We start from the raw sequence: 17183 nt of genomic DNA, 5'->3' as shown, positions 1-17183 counted from the left end.
TACTCACCGATCAAAAGTAGTATCTAAGATGGTAAAAAATAATACTTATATAATTAAAAAATAGTGTCTAAATGATTAAAGTTATCTTCGATCAAAAAGTACATGAAATGCTAATTATTTTTAGATAGCAGTTTGAAATTTGTATTTTATAAATTTGAGTTTTTTTTTTTTTTTTTCATATGGATGTATAAAAAACACTTTTCCCATATTTATATTCTATGTTTTATATACACGTTATTTAACATTATTTATTCCAAAAAAGAAAATAATAGTTATAATCACTTTTATTATTATTATATATATATATATATAATTTTTTTATCTTTCTATAATAAATTTAACTTATATTTGATTCTTGAAAAAAAAAAAAAAAGAAATTGATTTTTTTTATATATATATTTGAATTTATTATATAAAATATGGAAAAAAAATCAATTATAATTAAAATTAAATTTATTTTTATAAATTTTTTTCACGTTTAATTATGACATAAAGGTGTAGAAAATAGGGGAAGTTAAGTAACCCTGGAAAAAAATATGGTTCAACCAACTTCCTAATTAAAAAGCCAGCCAATCCTGTGATAACAAGGCAGCCGAGTAGAACGACGCCGTTTTGGGTTGGTAATGAATCAGGTCCGATGTCAAGTTCATGGTTCTGATATTTAACTTTTAAGTCATTTCCCTTACCCTTTTCCTCTGAGAAAGAGGAGATGCAACAGAGAAGAAGATTTAGTGAGAAATGGTTGCTAGGGTTTTGTTTGGGGTTTGTGCTTGCATTCAACTCCATCATACACGCAGGTGCTTCAATTCATGAGTACAGAAACGAGCCTTTTACTACTCAGTCCGATTCCTTCTTCTTCCATGGAGGAAGTGAGGGTCTTTACGCTTCTCAACCCAAGTCCAAAGACAAAACCAACAAGGGGAAGTCCTTTATTAGGTAATTCTTGGTCTCATTTGTTTTTGTTCTTCATTTTCGTGTTTATTTGTTTGAATTGCTAGATTCAATTCACTGAGTTGGACTGGGTGGTGGATGACGCAATTCTTCGGTGAATACTGAAATTTCTGTTTCCAATGGCTGAGAGATTGAGATGGAATCTTGCTATTGTTGAAAATGGATGGATTGTTATGTGTGATCCTGAACTTCACACTTTTGCCCTCTCTTTCTAGCTTGAATTTTGTTGATCACTGCCTAACTCGTTCTTTACACTGGAAAGGCTGTAATAAGGCTTAATAATTCTTGATACATGACAAAATCCAGCTTTTGTTGGACAAAATCATCTTTGCTATCTGTTTCAGAAAGTAATGGTTTTAGGAAAGTTGGAAGCTTGATTGAAGATTCCATCTCGCTATGCTGAAAAATGTGGCATTATTTGGTTTTGTATGTGTGCTGTAAATCTGAAACCTTGCATGGGATTAGTCCTACATCCGGGGCTCAATCCTTACGAGGATTAGGTTAGGGTAAGACAACTTGCTCTTGGAGATTATGGTGTGCCATTTTGACACTGGCACTAAGGCTTGCCACATTATTGCTATAACGTTGCCTTGTTTTCACCAAGTTGACACCTAGATGGAACCTTCAGAATTTGGAAATAACCAAGACTGTTGCCTTTGAGGCCTTGCTCAAGTAGCAAGGACTTGGGGCAGGGATGTGGGAGATTCCACGTTCAGGAATATTGACCAACTTAATATGCTTCTTAAAAGAGGCTATTTTTGGAATTGTTTATAGCATTTTCAGTTTGCCTAATTCCAAAGAAATTTAATCATGTTTTAATATCTAGAGTTGCATTGCCCTTTTAGCTTGCTTGGCACTTGAAGGCTTTTTATGACAACAAACCTGTTATCTTTTGGAAAGTAAATCGAAGTTTAGTTTGAAGATCATCATATTATCTTAATGAACTTAAGAAAAGTGTGATGAGTTACATGTTCAACACTTTTAGGCTTGGTTTCTACATTCAAAAGAACTCTTCAATCTTCATAGTTTTATTTATACAAATCCATATCAATGGAATTCACTCATATTTGGGTTCTTGCTCTGTGTTATGTTTATTTCATCAGCATTAAAATGTTACAAATGGGGACAGTGGACACATAGGGGAATTTTCTTCCTTATCAGTTGCTGCTTCATATTCCTCAATTCCAACTTGTTCTATAGTGCTTACTAATAAAGGGAGGACAAAGAACAAGTCCAACTCATTTAACTTTCTATATATGTGCTATTTCTGATTCCAGTCAGTATGTTTCTATCACAACTCCATAGTAAATGGAAAGTTCCATTTATTGGATGTTGGGCTCACACATATGCATGCTTCATCTACCATATTGTGGCCAGACTTTGAGTAATTCAGTTATTATTTTTTTTTTTTTTTTTTTGATAAGTAAAGGATATTCATTCAAAAGGCACAACGCCACAAGGTATACAGGAAGTATACAAGGCAGCTAAGGCCTCAAAAGACAACAACAAAAGAAATCACCTCCCTTTAAATGGAAGCTATCCACTCTAGGAAACCTATAAGGGAGAACGCCTCCTCACCTACATACAATTTGGCCCAACTCCACAGATTACAAACAAAAAAATTCTTTAATTTCTGCACATTCAACACACCTCCCCTAAAAGCTAATCTATTCCTCTCCTTCCACACCGTCCAAAAATACACAACGGAATGGCGTCCCAAATCTTTTCCTTTTCTTTCCCACAAACGAGCCCCTCCAGCTAGCTAAGACCTCCTTTACACTTTCTGGAAAAACCCATTTCACATCAACTAAACCAAAAACAATATCCCATAGAGCTCTAACTACTGTACAATGTATAAGGATATGATTTACACTTTCTTCCTCGCATCCACACATGAAGCACCGATTTGGAATTTGAAACCCTCTTCTTTGAAGTCTGTCCAAAGTGAGCACCTTCCCCCATGTCGCCTCCCATGCAAAAAAAGCAACTTTAGATGGCACCCTTGCCACCCAAATGCTCCTAGAGGAAACTCTGTATCAACAGACCTCGCCAACAAGCTATAAGCTTCCTTGACCCTAAACTGACCTCTTTTCCTTTCCTCCACAGGACTGAATCTTCCTCCAAAGAGGGCTTGTGACCCTCAATATATGTAGAAAATCCCCAACCACCTCCATCTCCCAATCATTGAAATCCCGCAAAAATTCAGATTCCAATTTCCTTGTCCCGAATTCTGATCCCACATTTCCTCAACCGTTGCATTCCTTTGAGCCGTCATCCCAAAGAGATGAGGAAAGCATTGGGATAGCGCTGACTCTGTACACCACACATCTGTCCAAAATCTGATCATGTTGCCTTTCCCTGCTCTGAATGTCATGTTATTCCAACACCAATCAGCTTCTTTCCAAATCTCTTTCCAAACCCCTACTCCCACTGCCCCATTAGCCTTCTTTGGCCTCCACCCAAAATCCTCCTGCCCATATTTCACCTTGATCACTTGTTTCCAAAGATTATCTTTGTCACAAGCAAATCTCCATATCCACTTGCCAAGCAAAGCTTTGTTCAACAAAGCTAGCTTCCTAAGGCCTAGCCCACCTTTCTCCTTATCTGTGCATACCACCTCCCATTTTACCAAGTGAATTTTCCCCTCCAAATTTCCCCCTCCCCACAAGAAGTTCCTTTGCACTTTCTCCAATCTTCTAGCAACAATCTTGGGCATTCTGAAGATAGACATTTGGTAGATTGGCATACTAGCCAAAGTGCTCTTTATTAAAGTGACTCTTCCTCCTTTAGAAATATATTGCCGTTTCCAAAGAGCTAATCTCCTCCTAACTCTCTCTTCCACCCCATCCCACATATAAGGCGCTTTATTAGGAGCCCCTAAGGGAAGACCCAAGTACTGAGACGGTAAAGACCCCACCCTGCAACCTAGCTCAACAGCCAACTCCTCCATCTCCACCACTTCCCCAACTGGAATGATTTCACTCTTGGCTAGATTAATCCTTAGGCCTGACGCCGCTTCAAACCAGAATAAAATCCAACTCAAATGGGTTAGATGCTCCTTCCTGGCCTCACAGAATATGATTGTATCATCAGCAAAAAACAAGTGAGAGATACTCAGCGAAGGCTCACTGCCACCCCTTATAATACACCCTGATAAGAAGCCCCCCTCCACAGCTCTCCTTATAAGAACATCTAACACTTCCATCCCCATCACAAAGAGATAAGGAGACAGGGGATCTCCTTGTCTAAGACCTTTAGAGCTAGGAAAGAAACCTGCAGGCACACCATTAACCAGCACTGAAAATTTGGCTGAGGATATGCAACTCCACATCCACCCCACCCACTTAGGCCCAAAGCCCATTTTTTGCAACACCTTCAGCAGAAATTTCCAGTTGATACTATCATAAGCTTTTTCTATATCCAGCTTACATATAAGACCCTTTTCTTTACGTTTCTGCCACGAGTCTATCACTTCATTTGCAATTAAGGAGGCGTCTAGTATTTGTCTTCCCCTCACAAAAGCATTCTGGGAGGTAGAGACCACCTTTCCAACCACTATCTTCAGCCTGTTAGCTAACACTTTAGCCAGTAATTTGTACAACCCCCCCAGAAGACTAATGGGTCTAAAATCTCCAAGGTCCTCAGCCCCACTTTTCTTGGGAATCAACACCAAAAAAGTGTTGTTAAGGCTCTTGAGGAAAGAGCTATGCTCGTAGAACTCCTTGAACATTTCTATAATCTCCTCCTTGATAAACTCCCAACAGCTTTGCCAAAAGGCCAGAGTAAAGCCATCCGGGCCAGGGGCTTTATCCCCATTCATCTCCATCAGGGCCGCATGGATTTCATCTTCTAAAAATGGCCTCTCCAGATTCTCAGCCTCTTGAAGGCTGATCTGTTCAAGCTGAATTCCTCCAATATCCGCCTTCCACCCCTTATCTTCTGAGAGAAAATTTTTAAACGCATTAGCTATTCCTTCCCTAATTTCCTGCTCCTCTAGCAGCCATTCCCCATTGATCTTAATTCTCTCCAGAGAATTATTCCTACGGTGAGCACTTGCCATACGATGAAAGAACCCCGTGTTTCTATCCCCCTCCTTCAGCCATATTTCCCTTGAAAGCTGTCTCCAGTGGGTTTCCTCCATCATCACCCATTTTCTGTAGTTTTCCTTAGCTTCTTTCTTCAGCTCTGTTTCCTCCACAGTCAGAACTCTCTCCTCTTCCTCCCTATCCCAGAAATCCACCTGCTGCAATGCTTCAGATTTGTTGCTCTCCAGCTTACCGAAAACTTCCCTATTCCAGACTTTCAGCTTCTTTTTTATTTCCTTCATCTTAGTAGCCAACTTGTAACTAGCACTGCCCCTTACATCTATTCCTTGCCACCAGCTACGCACCAACTCTTTAAAGCCCTCAGCCTTAAGCCACATATTTTCGAATCTGAATGGAGTCGGCCCACGTCTTATCCCACCCCCCACTAACAATATTGGGAAGTGATCAGACACCGGGCGGGGCAGTCTCCATTGATTTATCCCACTGAATTGATCTAACCAGCACGGAGACACCAGAAACCTGTCCAAACGCGCCCAGGTCTGATTATTCTGGCCCCCTTCCACGTACATTCTCCCCCTGAAGAGGAAGATCCACCAGCCCAAGGTCATTCACAGTTTCAGCAAATTTCCTCATTGCTGCACTAATTCTCCTTTGTCTGCTCCTTTCCCTTGGAAACAAAGTAATATTGAAATCCCCCCCTATACACCAGGGGTCTTCCCACAGCCCTCTAATTGCCCCAAACTCCTCCCATAACGCATTTCTTTCCATTTTAGAGAACGGGCCATAAACTCCTGTAAACGCCCAGACAATTCCATTTTCTACGTTCCGGAATCTACAAGATAACGTAAACTGACCCTCCTCCCAATCTATAATGTCCAAAGTCCTCTTATCCCAACATATAAAAATTCCTCCCGAAGCCCCCTCCGCATTTACAGCTTTCCAGTCTAGGAATCTCCCAGAGCCTAAACTTCTCGCTATGCTATCCGTCATAATTTGCATTTTTGTCTCCTGAATGCAAATTAGGTCCACCCTCTGATTTCTTAAAAACGTCTTTATCACTTTTCTTTTGGAACTATCATTTGCACCCCTCACATTCCAGCTCAGAATTTTCACCTTCATTGGACAATCACAATTTGACGCCCTTTGCCCTGAACCGAGCCTTTCTGTTTCATCCCCCCCTCATAATTTATGGAGCATTCCAATCTTCTTAGCTCCCTTTCAAATTTAGACTTTTCCAGTAGCTCTTTGCTATGAATATTCTCCCGTCTTTTTCTGATTTTGGTCAAAAAATTCAGTATTTCCTTCTCCAGTCCCTCCGTGGGGAATCCCAAAAATTGGCTGAACCTCGCCAAGCCACTCTCATCCCATTTGCCCTCCAGCTCCCTTCCCTCAACTTGACCATCATGTATGTCCCCACCCCCATCCATCCCCCTGCCTTTATCGTTACTGTTTTTGGATAATTCCAATTCCTTGCATCCATTCATCCTTTCATTACTATCTTCATACACTGTAAGCCACATTGACTTATCAGCCCGCATTGCCTCGCCCAAATCCCCAGAATGATCGAAAAACTCCCCCTCCGGAGTCCGATCAAAAATAAAAGAATTGAGATGAGAGTCCCCTAACACCCTTTTCCCCCTCAAACTAGGCCCCATTCCATACCTCATTGCTTCCTCTTCGAGCGCCCTATCCGTCTCTGTCAACTTGACCCCACCATGAAGCTTCCTTGTGTCGTCAGATTCTCTCGCAACAAAGGGCTCAGGTGCAGGAATATGACAAGGGACGAGACGCTGCAGCAGGGAGTCCACCACCTCTTGGGCTACTGACGATTTTGGGTCCTCCTTACTATTACCTTCTGGATTGGGCTGTTGGGAGCAGGCCTTTGATCCGCTTGGGCCTTCATTTAGCAAACGGACTGACAACGAAGCTGGGCCTAAAGCGTGGCAGCCCACATCTTCCGCTCTACGTGACGGGCCTGCCTCTGGGTCACTTACAGCCACTCCTTTCCTTTTTAAGTCCATGGGCCCGCTCGACTTTGGGCCCTCACATGGACTTGCAGATTTTCCATTAGAAGCCCAGGTCCTTAATGTCGGACTCAGATCAGGGCTGATCTCAACCCGACCCGTCCCCATCCCCTGCACAGCCATCCCATCGACAGGCAGGTTCTGCACCTCGGGCCTCACGCTCACCCACTCTTTCGTCACTCGCTGCCCCGCGCGTGACATCTCCTCACCCCTAACCTCAGGGCTAACTTCGTTTCTGCGTTTTCTCCTTATCACCGGCCAACACTCCCACCATAACGACACCACGTAAGTCTCCTCCTCCGTTTCGATCTCCAGAACACTAGGTCTAAGATCTCCTTTCAGTCTCACCAAGATTCTGGCCCATTGGAGTTCCCTCATCAGCTTCGTCTGTTCATCGACTGCGATGAATCCTCCACATTCATCCCCCACTTTCTTCAAAATCTCTGGGCTCCAAAACGAGATTGGAAGCCCAACTAACCTCACCCAGGCTTCTTTTTTCTCTTCCTCCTCTGCCCAACATCCACTCCTTGGATTCCAATATTCCAGCCTTACCTGGCTTCCTTCCATCGCACATTGCCCAAAGGAAACAACGCGTCTGACCTCCTCCAATTTTTCAAATTCTAGCAGCACTCTTTCCTTATCCAGCTTAGCCAGCCCTAGACTGCCTTTGAGATTCCACGACTTTGCCCAGATTTGCCCCCACCTCGCAAGGTCATCTTCTCCCCCTGACCTATCTTTCCACCTCGCCACAGCACAATGATTCAATTTTTGTAGAAGTCCTATGGAATCCCCCCTTTTCACCTTTACTGCGACTGCATTTGGGGTACCCGACATTGATCGTTTCACCATTGCTGCAAACGAGCTTCCCCCACCGGCCTTCTCCATAACCTTTTCTTTCTGATTATTTGGTTTTTTGCCGAAAGACCCTACCATCTGATGAAGCTTCTCCGCCATGGTCGTCCACCCCCTTTTATCCCTTCTACCTCTCGGGATGAAGATGCAGAACCTCTTCCCCTCTATATCGGAAACCCCTAGCCTTATAAACCCCCCCGCTTTGTTCATCCCTCGTATCATAGCATACGTTCTCCCCTGCTCCTTCCATTCCCTTCCCCAACTTGCTTCATTCTCGTCCTTAATACAGAGATTCAACCCTTCTAAGAAAAACCCTATGCTATCCGAACCCAATCGGACCCATGAGGCCACCCCTCCCTTCTTCTCCACAATATAGCCTTGGATTTTTCCTCTTCGCCCCTCCACAACAACCTCGAACTCCTTGGATTCCACTGAGAAGCTGCACTCCTTTCTTCTGTTCCGCGGCGCCGAGCTCTCCTCCCCCTCGTCGCCCTCGCACTCGCCGTCGCATTCTCTCTCGCCCTCTCTCACTCTCTCTCTCTCTTGCATTCTCTCTCCACTCCTTGCTACTCTTGGTCAAGATCTGACAGGTGAGAAGTTAAGTATTCAGTTATTATTTTTTCTTTTTGCCAACTTTACTCAACCAGAATAACTTGATGATTCTATTGTTGGATTTGATTGACATTAAGCATGGGTACCTTTTGTTTTGCACTAGTCAAAGAGCACTAACTGTTTCCTACTTAATACGCTGAATCTCATAATGCTTGGACAAATTTAATGATGGATGTCTCCCTCATTGATGGAATTTCAGGTTTGATTCTGTCACCTTTGTGAGGACAAAAGAGTCAACTAACAAGGTGAATGAAATGCAGCAGAATACTGGATTGGTGGAAGCCATAATACTTGAGATAAAGGACAGCAAGAAGATTGGAGCTTCCCTTAACAAACATGATGCCATATGTTGCACCCCAATTCTTTCCAAGGATATATCCTGCAAGGTCGGAGAGGTTATTATCCAAAACAACCCAGACAACCCTGGGTGGCCAAAACGCATTAAAACCTTCTTTGAAGGAAAAAATGAAGTGGTCAATATGTCTCCTCTATCTGTTGATATAAATAGTACCGGAATGTACTATCTTTATTTTATGATTTGTGATCCACAACTTAAGGGCACAATTATTAAAGGAAGAACTATATGGAGGAACCCAGAAGGTTATTTACCTGGAAAGATGGCTCCTTTAATGACTTTCTTTGGCTTCATGTCATTAGCTTACCTTGCTCTTGGCCTAGTCTGGTTTCTAAGGTTTGTCAAGTTCTGGAAAGATATTATACAGTTGCACTACCATATCTCTGCAGTAATTGCTCTTGGGATGTGTGAAGTGGCTCTCTGGTATTTTGAATATGCGAATTTTAATTCTACTGGAAGCAGACCAGTGGGTGTTACATTGTGGGCAGTAAGCTTTACCGCTGTTAAGAAAACTGTGTCTCGCCTTCTCCTTTTGGTTGTTTCAATGGGCTATGGCGTGGTGAGACCAACACTTGGTGGTATAACCTCAAAAGTTCTTCTTCTTGGTTTGATATATTTTGTTGCTTCAGAGGCACTTGGACTCGTTGAACATTTGAGGAGCATAAATGACTTTTCTGATAAAACAAAGTTAATTTTAGTGCTTCCAGTCACTTTCTTGGATGCCTGCTTTATTCTTTGGATTTTCTCCTCATTATCTATAACTTTAGAGAAACTTCAGGTAACCTTTCTGTTTCAGCCTCCTTTTTCTGGTTTTGTTACTGTCTCAATATGGACCCTAGAATTTGTTTAAGTTGTTTTCGGTTATTGTATGTAATATATGATAGATTAATTTAATTAATAACATGTTACAATAACTATAGACATCAGTTATATCATAACAAAAATGTGTAGTGTACCTACCATATGGACCACTTGATTCAATAATTTTCTATGGTCATTCTTGAATCATTATGAATTATACCTCAATTTTACTTGTTGCAACCTTCAAAATGATTATCTTCTGTTCCATTTCTGTCTATTTAAAATGCAGATGCGGAGAAGCATGGCTAAACTTGAGCTCTATCGAAAGTTTACTAATTCACTTGCAGTTTCTGTGGTGCTCTCTATTGCATGGATAGGTTATGAGGTAGTTTTTCCCCCTTGTTCTGTTCAAAAATAACTTCTGGGGAATCATTAATTCCATGACCCTTGACAACACTGGCAATGGTGTCTAAGTTGATTATTATAGGAGGTTAATTTTAGGAGAATAATACTAAATAAAATGAAAATTTTCTTAGCTTATGAAAAAAAAAAACAGTGGTGTAGGTAAATATTATTCCAATTGATACTTCTAATTCAAGCTCCTCTAACTTCTGTTGGTTCAGCTATACTTCAATGCAAGTGACCCATCAAGTGAGCCTTGGGAAATTGCCTGGATTATTCCAGCTTTCTGGAATCTGCTTTCATTTGCGCTCTTGATTGTCATATGTATTCTTTGGGCTCCTACTCGCAACCCAACTAGGTACACTCTGTGACCTTGCCCTTTAATTGTTTTTTGATTTCTACTACTTCCTCCCCTTGCTTCTTGGGTGGTGATTTTGCCCCACTATTGATTTAAAAGTTTAGGTAGGGCCTGCTGTTTGCAATAAGATAATTTATCTTACACATTTTGTGAACCTAAAACTTAAACAACATTTGTTGGCACTTCGTAACTGGTTAGTTTTGAGAACCCATCCCATATCCCATGGCTTTGCTCATCGTTTAATCTACAAATATAGGTGGAACATTCAAAAGTTAAAGAATTTTTTTGTTTGTAATTTGTGGAGTTGGGCCAAATTGTATGTAGGTGAGGAGGCGTTCTCCCTTATAGGCTTCTTAGAGTGGACAGCTTCCACTTAAAGGGAGGTGATTCTTTGTTTTTGTTTTTTGAGGCCTAAGCTGCCTTGTATACTTCCTGTATGCTTTGTGGCGTTTTGCCTTTTTAATGCATATCCTTTACTTATAAAAAAAAAAAAAAATATAGGTGGAACATTGATGAGGATGAATATTCAAGATATATATCAAGAAAGGGAATTAGTATTAGTTGTAATTAAAGTAGGATTATTATTACTTGGAATTAAATTAGGATTAATATTTGTTAGAGTCTAATTAGGATTAGCTAATTGAGTTATAATATAATTAGAATTTGAGTCATGATAGGTTATTAGAGTCCTAGTAGACTTTAGATGTTATAATTAGAATTAGAATCATAATAGGTTATTAGAGTCCTAGTAGACTTTGGATTTCTTAGAGAAGCCTATAAATAGGCTAATCAATGTAAATCAAAGGAATGAATTTTGATGAATAATATTATACTTTCTTTCATTGCAAGGTTGCAACCCTCAATGGTGAGACTCCATTGATTTTCTCTAGGTGAGACTCTAAGGTTTTCCATCTTTTCTTCATTGTTTCTTCTTTCTCTCTATTTCTTATCCTATAATTTTCTCTACCATAAAGTTTATTCCTTGTTCCTCTCCTTACACCCTAAAAATAAAACCTTAGCCCACCTACCCTTGAGTGTAGGCAACCATCCTAGGGTTGTCCTACATCAATTTTGGTATCAGAGCGAAAATTCTTAGCATGAAGGCATATGTAATTGAGGAGTGGAGCAACGTATGCAAACATGGTTGAAGGCTACAACGTGAACATACCAAGGCTAAATGAAGAGGAGGATTGGCGACATACTAGCATCTTCCAAACTCGTGTTGCTTGTCAAGGGAGACTATGTACTTTAATTATTGATGGAGGTAGTTGTTCCAATCTAGCTTCAGAGGAGCTTGTTGAGAAGCTTAATCTAAAGACAAAAGATCATCCAAATCCCTATCAAATAGCATGGGTAAATGGCGCATCTATTTTGGTGAGTTCTCGTTGTCTAGTGACGTTTAATTTCAGTAATAATTTTGAGTTATCAGCATGGTGTGATGTTTTGCCAATGAAAGTTGCCCATATTATGCTTGGAAGACCATGGCTTTTTTATGAAAGGGTCCAACATGATGGCTATGAGAACACTTACACACTTGTGCGCAATGGGCGAAAGAAGATCCTTCGTCCAATGAAGGAAATTCCACCACATAAGCAACCAGAGGAAAAAGTAGCACCCTTGAAACTAGAAGAGCCATCAAATATTTTTATTAAAAAGCAAGTCGAAGTTACTAGAAAGGATGAAGAAATCATCAATGATGAATCTAGAAAGCAAGAAGTGATGAAACTAATCTTAGATCAACCAATAGAAGAGCTCAAAGAAGTTGAAGAAGTTTCAGAAGAATCGATGTTTAACTTCCTAAGGCCAAACATTATCGTGAGTGGTGGCAAACATGAAGAATCTGCTGAAATTTCTTTTGAATATAGGGAATTCAAGAATCTTATTCTTCCACAAAACAATTTACAAGAAGAGTGTGGGAAACAACTTTCCACAAGTTTGTTGAGGACACATAATTATTTTGAGAATTATCAACTTGTTGTACAACATCAAAAAGTTTTTCGAAGTCCAGTATTTGTCTTGCATGAAATTGAACAAGTTCAAGAGATCTTGAGATCTTGTCTTACCATGGGAAAGAGACGACGAAGAAAGAAAGGGTGGAAGGCATTGCTCGGAATTTCAATTGATCGTGGAAAATCACTAAAACTCGAGGTCGAGTTTTTTTCAAGTCAGGGGGAATTGATGAGGATGAATATTCAAGATATATATCAAGAAAAGGAATTAGTATTAGTTGTAATTAAAGTATGATTATTATTACTTGGAATTAAATTAGGATTAATATTTGTTGGAGTCTAATTAGGATTAGCTAATTGAGTTATAATATAATTAGAATTTGAGTCATGATAGGTTATTAGAGTCCTAGTAGACTTTGGATGTTATAATTAGAATTAGAATCATAATAGGTTATTAGAGTCCTAGTAGACTTTGGATTTCTTAGAGAAGCCTATAAATAGGCTAATCAATGTAAATCAAAGGAATGAATTTTGATGAATAATATTATACTTTCTTTCATTGCAAGGTTGCAACCCTCAATGGTGAGACTCCATTGATTTTCTCTAGGTGAGACTCCTAGAAGGCCTTAGTGAGACTCTAAGGTTTTCCATCTTTTCTTCATTGTTTCTTCTTTCTCTCTATTTCTTATCCTATAATTTTCTCTACCATAAAGTTTATTCCTTGTTCCTCTCCTTACACCCTAAAAATAAAACCCTAGCCCACCTACCCTTGAGTGTAGGCAACCATCCTAGGGTTGTCCTACATCAAACATGCATTCACCTATCATAAAAATGGAATAGCTTTTCTCTTTTCCATCACCATTTTTCAAAAGAGTCCTCTACAATAGCTTGTAATCTCAAATGAAGGGACCCATGGGCCATGGTTCTGTTTAGCTATATATCAGTCTAAGAAATAGCCAAGTTGGTACCCTGGTATCAACTTTTGTGAGATTACACATACCACCCCCTAAACTGTGACCGGTGTCTACCTCATTTCAGTGAACTTTGGAATGTATCAAAAATCCCCTAAAGTTTCAATGGGTTAAATCTATGTAACACTACAGACAAAAGTCTGAGTTTACGCTTCCCCTTGATTTTTTATTCTAACAACAATAGCATCCGTCATTTTTAAAAATTTACATATACTTTTCCAGCAAGCAGGTTTTCAATTTTTTTCTTCACTGGCATATTATTTGTGCAATTGTAATGAAGGTAAAAACGAAATAACTGTTGCTTTCTTATTATGAATGTGAATGAAAACCTTACAGGCTTCATTCATCTTGATGGAAACTATAATTTGGACTTGGAGTGCACTAAAAGCTTTATCTCTGTCCTATTAATATAATGGTAGCATGCTATTGTTACTTGGTGATTAATTATATAACTTTCATGTGCACTAATGATGGGAATATTCAATGGCTATTAATTATCCTATGCTTCAAATATAAGCATAGGGAGTCAAGTAGAATAGCCTCCTGGAGCTAGATTTCTCTAGTGTTATGTTACTCTGCTAGCTTTTTAAGATGAACCAAGGATATCATATATTATGCCAATTAATTTGATGTCGGGTTTTTTAGATATGCATACTCTGAGGAGACAGGATCAGACTTCGACGAGGAGGGTGTTTCACTGACAAGCAGCGTGGCAAACATACCAGACATGGTGGAAAGAAAGGAAAGGATGGCATCAACTGCAACAGATCATGTACTCGGGCTTGGAGATGATCTTGAGGAGGATAAGCAAGAGTAAATGATTAATCCGTCTCTTGTGACAGGAATTCCCAATACACAAAGCTTGGTTGCTTATCTAAGGATTTGCCTGTAGTTTCTCTTATACAAATTAATATACATGTATAGGGCTCCTGCTAAAGCCATGTAACGCTCAAATGAAAGTATGACTGTAACATTAGTAAGATTTATAATGTTGTTATATAGGTCCTAGTTTCTTCCAATCTACCTTCACTTCTCACAAATCTTTCTTGTGTTTTTCTTTACCTGTCCATACTCCATCCTGTGATCATAGAGATAAGTGATCATGGATTAACTTCTCCTTAGGGAGATCACCCGGTCGTCTCATTTCACAATTTCTTTTCTTCACCAACTTTTCCTCTCTACCCACTTCATTTTTCGTCTTTCTTCTTTGATACTCTTTTGGTTCCTTCTTACCTATCAATCTATCATCACAGGGGCTCAACAACCCATGTTGTAATCCCCTTCTTTCTTTACTCTTTACCAATATATAGTAAATTACAAGTGAATCGAATCCTGCTCTCCCAAGATTTCCACTCCAAGATGTTTCCTTCACATAGATCATGAAGTTCTTGAATCATCTCAACAAGTTTTCCATAAACAAATACACATTATTGCTTTTATTGAGTAAGATGTGATTTCATACTTCATGCTATTAATAATTTTTTTTTAGATTTTATCTCTTTTTCTATTTTTATTTCTATTTATTCATATATGAAGTTTTATGATTTTGGAAGATTCTCCCTGTTCTTTTCAAAAACTTTCACAATTTCAAAAGCACCCTTCGTCGGCCGATACGTGTCATTGTCATATCACTTTATTAAAACTTAAAAATAATCTAAAGTAAAAATTATAAAAAAAAAACAAAAACAAAAAACAAAAAACAAAAACCTTAATAGTTAAGACAGCATGTTTGTCCTCGAGTGAATAAATGAAAAGGACCCACACCAAGATTATGACAGCAAAGCCAACGCACTTTTCTCCTAATCTTCCTCCGGATTCTGGATTTCCACCAAATCTCTGCTTCTCTCCCAGACAAGGACCCAGTTTTGCTTCAGGGTGGTTGATAGTTGCAGAAGAGAAGATAAAACAAGGGCTCCTGAAGAAATCCTGGGTGAAGGTGAGCCCATTAACTTTCCTTTTCTGAAAATATTTGTTCTCTTAGATAACAGCAAAGATTCATCCAAGATAAGGGTTTGTGTTGTGTTTGTCAGAAGGTTGAAGAAAGTGATGGGTCATCACCACCACCACCACCACCACGATGATGATGAGCATGGTCTCCTCTTGCTGTGCTGTTGCTGGCCATGCTTGGTGGTGTCCTCTATCTTTAGAGGAATAGGGAGATGCGTCTCCGCGGCCGGTTATTCTCTGATGCAGTGCTTCGGATTTGACTGCCGCCACCATCACCATTGTCATTTCCACTGATCATTCTTCATTGCTTTGAGACTTGATTTGGGAGGTCGAATTCATGTGGGGTTTTATTTATCTTTCAGGGTTTTTTTTTTTTTTTTTGAAGACGAAATCTGATCAACAAATAGTTGATATTGTTGGGTTTTGCAGTTTCTCTTAGCTTTTGATGCTTCCGTTTCAGCAGTCTGTTACCCAAGAAATTTGAATCGGTTTTACAAAAGCTTGCTTCCCATACCTGCTTCCTGGGCTAATTCCCAATTATTTATCCATAGGACCATATCCTCTCAATCTCTTCCGTTGATTTGGAGGCTTCCTAATTTAAATTGATCAGAGGCATGACTTTTTCAGCTGTCGTGTTTGGTTTGAGATGAAGTACCGATGAAAGAGAGAAAAAAAAATTATTTTTCATGTTTAGTTTTCTTATGAAAACTATAAAATAAACAAGAAAAAATAATTAAAATTAGTTATAAATTCTAATATTAATTTTAAATCCATATTATTTTTATTTTTTTCTTTTTTATTTTCTTTCAAATACATATAAATTAATAATCTCATTAAAAAAATAGAATCTTATGGTCCCCTTTAGGTAGTGTGCTAAATTAATAAAGTCAGATAATATTTTATTTAAGAATCCTTAAGGGTTAAGTAAATATAAATTAATAATTGTAAAAATACATTAAAAAAAATAGTAAACATAAAAAATTCATAATATAATATTTTGTAATTTTTTATAATTTTTATTTTTTAAATTCAATATTAAGGTTTGGATATCTCTTTTTTAAAACTCTTGAATAAAATACTTTTCTAAATTAATAAATATTCATTTATTGATAAATTGATAATCTTATTATCCAATGTTTTTTTATTAGATTAAAAAATTTTAAAATATTAAAGTTTTTTTATTTAATTAAAAGTAATTTATTAATATCAATAAATACAACTAAATTAAACTTATTAATAATAAGTTTAGTTTAGTTGTATTTATTGATATTTATTTTTAATTAAATAAAAAAAGTTAAATATTTTGATTTTTTAATTTAAAAAAAACAAATACTTAGATAATAATTTCTTTTATTTCGGATAATATTATTTGCCTTATATTTTTGTTCAAGCTACCGGAGAAATTGTAATCTTGGAGTTGATAGCGACCATTGGAGTTGAAAGAGGCCAAAATGAAAAATAAAAAAACATGAAGCATATGTATATGAAGGATTTGTTAAGCGACTAATTTAATTCAAAAAGTCCAAGATCAATTATGTATATCATATCATGTTAGACTAACAATTTAACTTTTAGTTACGGAAAAATATATGATCCCTGGCTGCTTGATGATATTTAGGCCCCTTGGATGTCCATGGTCAATGAGATTGTCGGCTCCACGTCTAAACGCAGCGTTTCGTTCTCAACTTGTATCTTGTATCTCACCTCGTTTTTATCGACCTTGCCATGTGGGTCAAAAAATGGAATCAACCCCCAACTGGGCCCCAATCCAATGGTGTCAGTTAAATGGGCTTGTTCGGCCCAATACCACAAACTCTTGTCGTATTTTCCACGTGTCTTTTTGCGTGAGACACGTCTGACAAATAAAATATTTGTTAATCAAGGGTTTTATCTGTCTGATGGTTATCACAATGTT

At 38.5% G+C, this 17183-nt stretch overlaps 1 protein-coding gene and 1 long non-coding RNA gene across 2 annotated transcripts; both read left to right on the top strand.

Moving 5' to 3' along the window:
• Positions 1-673: 673 nt before the first annotated feature.
• Positions 674-14361, top strand: LOC117920335 (transmembrane protein 87B-like). The gene is made up of 5 exons (XM_034837794.1): positions 674-936; positions 8685-9618; positions 9931-10026; positions 10265-10401; positions 13967-14361. The coding sequence occupies exons 1-5, from the start codon at positions 710-712 to the stop codon at positions 14136-14138; spliced, it is 1566 nt and encodes a 521-aa protein (XP_034693685.1). The 5' UTR covers positions 674-709; the 3' UTR covers positions 14139-14361.
• A 466-nt stretch (positions 14362-14827) lies between these two features.
• On the top strand, positions 14828-15779 carry LOC117920980. The gene is made up of 2 exons (XR_004652282.1): positions 14828-15257; positions 15352-15779. It is a non-coding gene; the product is annotated as an uncharacterized LOC117920980 (long non-coding RNA).
• Positions 15780-17183: the final 1404 nt, after the last annotated feature.

This window comes from Vitis riparia, chromosome 8 (genome assembly GCF_004353265.1).
Source record: "Vitis riparia cultivar Riparia Gloire de Montpellier isolate 1030 chromosome 8, EGFV_Vit.rip_1.0, whole genome shotgun sequence".
NCBI classification, from domain to species: Eukaryota; Viridiplantae; Streptophyta; class Magnoliopsida; order Vitales; family Vitaceae; genus Vitis; species Vitis riparia.
The sequence above is the reverse complement of the archived record's forward strand: the minus strand, read 5'-3'. Positions and strand labels throughout refer to the sequence as shown.